General features: G+C 46.0%; 1 protein-coding gene across 9 annotated transcripts in view; it reads right to left on the bottom strand.

Annotated features, from left to right (window-relative positions):
- The window catches only part of TCF12 (transcription factor 12), a 407,201-nt gene that overhangs the window by 245,099 nt on the left and 153,702 nt on the right, over positions 1 to 8,400 (bottom strand). For all 9 annotated transcript variants that reach the window (XM_019504280.1, XM_019504282.1, XM_019504281.1 and 6 more), the window contains exon 4: positions 6,898 to 6,966. In XM_019504280.1, the coding sequence (XP_019359825.1) occupies positions 6,898 to 6,966 (69 nt within the window). The remainder of the gene's footprint in view (positions 1 to 6,897; positions 6,967 to 8,400) is intronic.

The raw sequence follows: 8,400 nt of genomic DNA, 5'->3' as shown, positions 1-8,400 counted from the left end.
GCTTTAGTCATGCGAGCTCCCACCAAGTCTCTCTTATTCCAATCATGTCATAGTTCCTTGACTGTGCAAGGACTCCCAATTCTTCCTGCTTGTTTCCCAGGCTCTGTGCATTTGTGTACAGACACATGAGGTAACTAGTTGATTGCTCTGATTTCTATTTAGACTGTTTCAATTAAAAGGATTCAAACTGTATATCATTTAGCTTTTAATGTTTCAGACAAGTGCTTCAAGTAATTTTATGAGAACTGAGCAAGATTAAATGTTTTAAAACTCAAGATTTGGGTTTTTTCATACATGGCTCAAGTCTGAAAGCTGTGACCACCACGAAATTTTGTCTAAACAATGTAAAAGAGAAATCTCAGGAAAATTTTTCTGACATAACATGAGATTTTAAAAGTACACATTGAGAATGACTGTAGTATTTAGTTAAGAAATTATATGTAAAGCTGTCCATCATAACCAGGGATCCAGGTTTTCCATTTCCCATGGAAAAACAGAGTAAAATGTCGATTTTCCCTTTTACTGGAGTAAAACGTGGATGTCTAATTTTAGCAGAGAAACCCACAGATTTTACAGTTTTGCAGCGAGCTGTCTGCAGGTTGGCAGAGTTCCAGCCTTCAAAGGGATGGGAGGGAGCAGAAGGAGGGCAGTCAAGCAGGGGCGCCATGTGCATGTATATGCGCATGGCCCCAGGCAGCCTGGGAAGCAGCTCCTGCAGATAAGTGGGAGTGGAGGGGAAACTGATGCCCCCAGAGGGAGGAAGGGAGGGAGGGAGGGAGTTGGGCAGGGGATGCCACCCTGCCAGGTGGTACACGGGCTTGGGGCCCAGGGCCATGGGTGACTTGTCCAGGGGCAGGGTGGCAGAGGTGGACCCAGCTTCCTGCTGTTGCATAAATTCTTGGGAGTGGGGCAGAGAGGACCCGTGCCCCCCAGATCTGTGCATGGGATGGGGACAGGGCAGGCTGCCTGCCGCAGGCTCTGGCTCCTGCCCTGCTGCCCTCCCCTGGAGCCTTCACAGCCCAGCATGTACGACCCGGCACTGCAAGACAGAGCGCTGTCATGCAAGAAAGCTGCTTGCCACTGCAAGCACCACACTGCCTTGGAGAAGTGTCCCCTGCACACATGGGGCCAAAGCAGGCAGCAGCATGAGGCTGTGCCCCTCACTGCTGCCAAGCACACAGGAGATGCGTCACCAGGGCAGCGCAGAGCTTGCAGCTGCAAGCAGCTTTCCTGTGTGGCCACGCTCTGCCCTGCAGCACTTGGTCACACCTGTAGGCTGTGGCAGCCCCAAAGGAAAGCAGCAGGGTAGGAACCCAAGCCCACACCTGCTCTGCCCCCTCCCCCCTTGGGCCCCCCCAGGAGTGCATACTGCAGCAGGGAGCTGCCCTCTGACCTGAGCCCGCAGCAGGCAGGCAGAAGGTAATGGTGGGGGGAGCCGGCTCCATGCTCAATTCCACTGTAGCAGCTGCTGTCTTCCATCAGGGGGAGGGGGCTGCAAACCCAGGTTCCTGGCAGGTGGGGACCCCTCTGGCAGGACTGGCAGATGCATGGGCTGTGGGTGGGGAGTGAGGGGCACCAGCCAGGGCTGGGAGGATGTGGGGGAGAGTGAGGGGCATGGCCAAGCCTGGGATGGGGGGCAGGGGGAAGTGAGGGACACCAGCAGGGCCAGGGGTGCTTTAATCACAGATTTTAAGGTTTTTAAATCAGAAAAACACCAGGATCCATTATCATGACCTACTTTTCATCCTTTTTTTTTTTTTTTTTTACTTTGCCAATACCCCAATACCCAGCCTTTTCAACTTAACCCCCAGAGACAGATCCAGAGGGAGTACCATGGCACAGCTGATGATGACTATTATCTTAATTCTAGGGAAAGGGAGAAGACAAGAAAGTTTCTACACGAGTCATCTAAAAGTAGGAAAAACCTGATATTTAAAAATATTTCTAAATGCAAATAAAATGTTTGTCTGACATTATTATATACCAGTGGAGCTAGAGCGTTGGCCTGTGGAGCCATGTTATCCAGACTGCAAAACTCCCAACAGCTCCAGAAATGAGGCAGGGGGCAATGGCAGTCTCCCTACTCTCCCCTACTGCCAAATTTCAGGACTCCTGTGGAGCCCTGTGGTTCAGTTAACATGGCCCTATATGCAGGGTTTGGTGACATGCAGGGTCACATCTGTGAACTGACCACACATGCTGATCCTTCATGGGATGAGGCCTGCAGATCAACCCTGTACCACTTATCTGGGTCAGAGTGCCAGAAGACTCAACACCACTGTTACATATCAAAGTGAAGTAGGTAAAAGAGGAAATGGCACTAAAATCTGAAAACATCATGTAGTGTTTCCCATTAGAGAATTGCAGGTTTACCATTAGAGAAAAAATTCAGAATTATTCACTGAAAAAGTAGTCAGTTTTGGAATGGTCACTGTCAATTCTCTGATTTCCAATCAGAACTACTCTGAGGTTACATCGATTTAATTTAGTGAACCACTGAATCCCATTTTAAATAGGCATCCCAAATAATTATATCTTGAGTCACCTAAGATGAGTATCATTACTATATTAAACTGATGAATGTACATTCATTTGGCTCTTTCCCAAGGATCATGTGCAAATAACTGCCATGTAGGAAACTAATTTGTAAAAAGATTCCAATGCTTATCTCAACACTGTGATTAAGTTTCAGTCATAGCCAACCTGTACACTAGAGTGAAAGACTATTTTAGTCCTTGAACAAAGCTGTAAACCTGGAAAACATGTTAACATATGTGGCCAAAATATTAAAAATGAGTGCATAAACCCTATATTTAGACACTTACATATGGTATCTGGAAGCTAACTTTTGGCACGTATTTTAGAAACATCTTGGCCATAAATCAAATTAATTCAGGAAGTTTCTTGAGCAATGAAGGTATGGGGTGTGACAGGCTTGGGCTTGTTTTTTTGTGTTTATTTTGGTTTCTATTTTTGAGGGGTTGTATAAGAAAATTTCATAGCAGGTCATCTGTTTCTGAACAATATGATAAACTACTGGCAGAATCAGATCCAGGATTTTGCAAAGCAGGGGGTGTAGAAGCAGTGATCAGTGCTGCAATAGTGGCTAAGCCCCCCCAGTCCCAGGCCCAACACACACAGACACACTGAGGATGGCAGACCCCACCACATGACTAAGTAATAATTACCCACCCCCCCACCAAGGCATGCCCCCCTCCCCATTCGAAACCTGCTGTTGCCACTATCCCAGGGGCAAGGGGAACTCCAAATCCCCTCCAACCAGTCTAGGCTGGGGCCAGGATCAGCCCCAAAACAGTGGCAGCAGCAGGTTCCCCCCTCCTTGTTTCAGCTTCTGGGCTGGAAGGGAAAATCCAGGATGACTAGGCAGGGAGGGGGGGACCCAGACACCATACAACCTAGCTGGAGGAGCTCTGGATCTTTCCTGACCTGGAAGACAGAGGCAAGCAGGGGAGGGGATAATGGGAAAAGCGGCAAAGGAAGGAGAGAGGAAGGGAAGGGACACACCTCTGGGCATGAAGGGGAAGGGAGGGGCAAATTTTTATCTTCTGTGGGTACTTAAAAAGTGTCCCCAGCAGCTGCTCCTGCCACATGGTCAGAAAGGAGGATGTGGCCACCCCACTGCACTCCCTCTGGATCCACCCCTTACTAGAGGAAGCAGTTACAACGCAAAAGAGAGAGGCCAGAGAGAGCTCAAATACAATAGACTTATTAACACTTACTCTACTTTGATGCTGGAATCCCAAGTAATATCTGTTAGATTTTGACTATGAGCTCAACTCTGGATTCAAGTACACGTACATGACTAGAAGAATGTTTCCATGGATGGATGTGCATACACAGATTTTTCCAAGGTAAAAAGGAAGGCAAATTGCATACATAATATTTAAAGTGGACTACATATCAAATAATATTAAACCTGCCAATCCATTTTTTATTGCATTATACATGATATAATTGCATGAAAGTATTTGCTCTTTGGAAAAATACTGCAATTAAATTATGCCCAAGACTTTTTGCCATTACCTCCTAAAAAGAGATTTGGGAAAAAATGGATGACTATTCCTCCTTTGGGGACAGACATCTGAATAGATGAAAAACTAAGTTGCAATTTTTATAAAGTAGGAATTGTTATAACAAAACCAAAGAAAGAAAACCTTACACAGGTGTTTAATTTACACAGATAAAAGCCACTATTATCCACACTGCAATAAAATGAAAACTGGCTGGAACATCGGGCTCAGAGAGTAGTAAATCAATGGCTCAATGTCTAGTTGGCAGCTGGTATCAAGCGGAGGGCCCCAGGAGTCGGTCCCAGGGCTGGTTTTGTTCAATGTCTTCATCAACGACCTGGAAGATGGCATACAGGGCACCCTCAGCAAGTCTGCAGATGACACCAAGCTGAGGGGGGGTAGTATATATGCTGGAGGGTAGGGCAAGGATTCAGAGTGACCTAGATAAATTGGAGGATTGGGCCAAAAGGAATCTGATGAAGTTAAACAAGGGCAAGTGCAATGTCCTGCACTTAGGACAGAACGATCCTATGCACCAGTACAGGCTGGGGGCTGACTGGCTGGGCAGCAGCTTTGCAAAAGAGGACCTGGAGGTTACAGTGGACAATAAGCTGAATATGAGCCAGCAGTGTGCCCTTGCTGCCAAGAAGGTTAACAGCATCCTGGGCTGCATTGGTAGGTGTGTTGCCAGTAGATGAAGGGAAGTGATTATTTCCCTCTGTTCAGCACTGGTGAGGCCACATCTGGAGTACTGTGTTCAGTTTTGGGCCTCTCACTACAGAAATGATGTGGACAGATTGGAGAGAGTCCAGAAGAGGATGACAAAAAATGGTGAGGGGGCTCAGGCACATGACTTCTGAGGAAAGACTGAGGGAACTGGGCTTATTTAGTCTAGAAAAGAGAAGACTGAGAGGGAACTTAAGAGCAGCCTTCAACTACCTGAAGCAGGGTTTGAAAGAGGATGGAGCTAGACTGTTCTCAGTGGTGGCAGATGACAGAACAAGAAGCAATGGTCATAAATTGCAGCAAGGGAAGTTTAGGTTAAATATTAGGAAGATTTTTCTCACTAGGAGGGTAGTGAAACACTGGAACAGGCTACCCAGAAAAGTGGTGGAAGCCCCATCCTTGGAGGTTTTCAAGACCTGGCTAGACAAAGCTTTGGCTATGATGATCCAATTGGGGATAGTCCTTCTTTGAGCAGAGGGCTGGAATAAATGACCTTCTGAGGTCCCTTCCAACCCTAACTTCTTATGATTCTATGAAAATCTATAAAAGAATAACCTTCAATTAAAAGGCAATGTTTACCACAGGAAAAAGTGATTTTTGTCATGTAATGAGGTTTCCTCTGTAAAGAACAACTGACAAAGAAACTGGAAAGCCTGGAGGTTGGGCAGTATATCATTTCAGGGAAAGCAGGGAGGGGATGAATCAGTGAGATGCGACTAGCCTTCTACAAGCTATGGACCAAATTCCATGGTAATTTATTGAGTGAAACTCATTGGAGTCAATCAATGTCAAGTACTTCAAAACTGATCTCCAAGGTCTTGCTAAAACAAGACATCCAAAGAGCAGCCTTACATCTCTCTAAAACAGATGCCCAGGAATCTGCTATGGTTCTAATCTAGTGCAAATGTCTCTCCATTAAAAAAAAAGAAAGATCAATCACCACCTCTATACTGCTTTATAAAGGGTGGGTCCTATATATAGTAATCATTACCGGGGCATTCATTCAACATCTGAACTATCAAATTGGGAAGAAAGGTATAATAAACAAAATTCAGTCCAACCACCTCAAACATATGGCAGGCATCAAGGTTTTTCAGAGTTCTACTAGATCCACTAATCTTAATTTCTAATTAGTTCCTATGAAAGAGAAAGCCTTCATAGTTAAGTTATTCATTTTTTAAGGAAAGGATGCATTTCTAATGGAAAACCAACTTTTTAGGTACTCAGTGATTACTATGAATCAGTAATATCACACATATGGGATTAGGCTGGAAGACATGACAACATTTTGTGTACAGAAGTTGTTGAATGCCTTGATCAATGCCTTTTCATTAATTCAGATAAGAAGCTATCAAAAAATGCTCCATCATCTGCTCTAATTGTTAGAAAGGTAATCAATAGGGCTGTGCAAAGCTTCAGTTGCTGATTAGATTTGGCAGGGATTCAGCCTGATTTGGTAACCAAATCTCTGAATTTGAATCGAATCAGGAGACCCGTTAGTCTCTCCGAATCGAATTGGAACCCTCCAAATCGATTTGGAGAGATTCAATGATTTGGACAAGGACACAGCTTTAAACGTCTTTTCTATATACCTCAAGGTACCAGGCAGCTCGTGAATGCTTAGATGGTGGGGCGAATGGAGCGTCCCACAGGAGTGCAGGGGGGGTCCCCAGCAGGCTTGGCAGCAGACCCGGAAGTGGACCAGGAGCACTTCCGGTACACTTCTAGGTCAGGACAATAAATCAACGAATCGAATCACTATCCCCGATACAGGCTAAATCTGAACTGAAAACAACCCATTTTGCACACCCCCTAGTAATGAAACACCCAAATGTGAGGTAAGTACTGGGCAACTAAAAGATTTAATAACATTTGTTTTCGATTGGATTTGGAATGCTTAGATGAAAACCACATGTAGACTGACACAGTGTAAGGAACCTAAGGAAGTTAGGTGCCTAAATCTCAGTTAATTTGAACTGCACTGCAGGTCCTTGTACACCTCTGAAAATCCTAGCCTTCTTTGGTAGCTGACTTGAAATCTTAAAACAATTAAATCTGTCACATGACTTTTGAAGAATAACTCCAGTGTTAGGCTACAGGTAGATAACTCACACACTCAGATAGAAAGATGAAGTAGTACCTCTTGAGGTTTCAATTTTTCTATGTCTGTGGAGAGGTCTGAGCTTTTTCCATGGAGACTGCCATTTTCCTGTGAACAGGCAAGTAGTAAAAACAATTAGGACAAGAGTAAACATTCTGTATTAAAATCCATGGGAAAAGCATTGGACATTGAAGTCTTCAGTTAAATTTCAATACTTCAAGGACAGAAAGAGGTGACCTTAAATTTTCCTTTCTTTTTATTTTGTGTATGCATGTATCATCACTAAATGTTATCTAGGAACCTCACATAAGATAGCCTGCCTCTTATATACCCTGTTCTCTGAGAAACTGATTTTTTAATCAATGTTTTTATAACCAGGGATCATGGTTTTCCCCGATTCAAATTCACAAATTCTCTGATAAAAAAAAATAATAATAATAATAATAATAATATCTCAAGTTCTCCAACTAAAACCACAAAATCTGTGATTAAAATGAAAGGCCACAATATATACAGGTATCCATTAGCACAATGTTTTGTTGATATATTTACAATTTTAAAGCAATTTGGCTATAATAAAATAAATTCTAAATATGTATAATTGTTGGTATTTGATTTTGGGCTATTAAGGAAAATCTGAGCTCCCCTGCCCCCTTAACTCATAAACCAGGTCCAGGCCCCTCACTTGAAAGCCACAGCCCCCCAGCCCTGCTGGTGCCCTTCATTCCCAACTCACAGCCACCCTGGCCCTGCTGGTGCTCCTCACTCCCCAACCACAAACCCACCCCCCAAGCACTGCTGGTTGCCCATCAGCCCCCACCCACAGCTCCTGGGCCCCTACCAGCCCTGCCCAAGGGGTCCCCAGCTGCAAGGACTACGGGGCCAAGGCCCCAAGTCTGCAGTCCCCTGCCCCCAGCATCGGTGCCCAAGCCCAGGCTGCCTCCCACAAGACATAGCAGCTGCTGTAGAAGCTGAACCTGGCTCCCCCTGCTGGTTCCTGCCTGCTGCAGGCTCAGGTGGGGCCAGCTCCCTGATGCTGCATGCACTCCTGGGGGGCAAAGGGAATCTGAGCCTCCTAGATCTGTGCATGGGGTGGCTTGCCTGCCCTGCTACCCTCCCCTAAGGCCTCTGCAGCCCAGCAGGTGCAACCCAGCATGGCAGGGCAATGTGGGGCTACACAGGAAAGCTCCTTGCGGCTCCAAGCTCCGCATTGCCCTGGCAAGGTATCATCTGTCTGTGCGGCAGCAGCGAGGGGGCATAATCCCACTCTGCCACCCCATTTTCTGCCATGTGGGCAGAGGACACCTTGCCAGGGCAGCATGGAGCTCACAGTGGCAAGGAGCTTCCTCCTGTCCTGTCCTGCTTCCCCCCATTCCGTCCTGCTGCACCCAGTCACACCTGATGGGCTGCAGAAGCACCAGGAGAGCTGCAAGGCAGAGAACCCAAGTCTGCAGCCTACGTTCTAGATCTGGGGGCACAGGTCCTCCTGTTCCCCCCAGGATTGCATTCTGCTGTGGAGAGGAGCCCCTCCCCCCCCCCCCC

Source organism: Gavialis gangeticus, unplaced genomic scaffold (assembly GCF_001723915.1).
Source record: "Gavialis gangeticus isolate Ggan-Ray unplaced genomic scaffold, GavGan_comp1, whole genome shotgun sequence".
In the NCBI taxonomy this organism is placed as follows: Eukaryota; Metazoa; Chordata; order Crocodylia; family Gavialidae; genus Gavialis; species Gavialis gangeticus.
The sequence above is the reverse complement of the archived record's forward strand: the minus strand, read 5'-3'. Positions and strand labels throughout refer to the sequence as shown.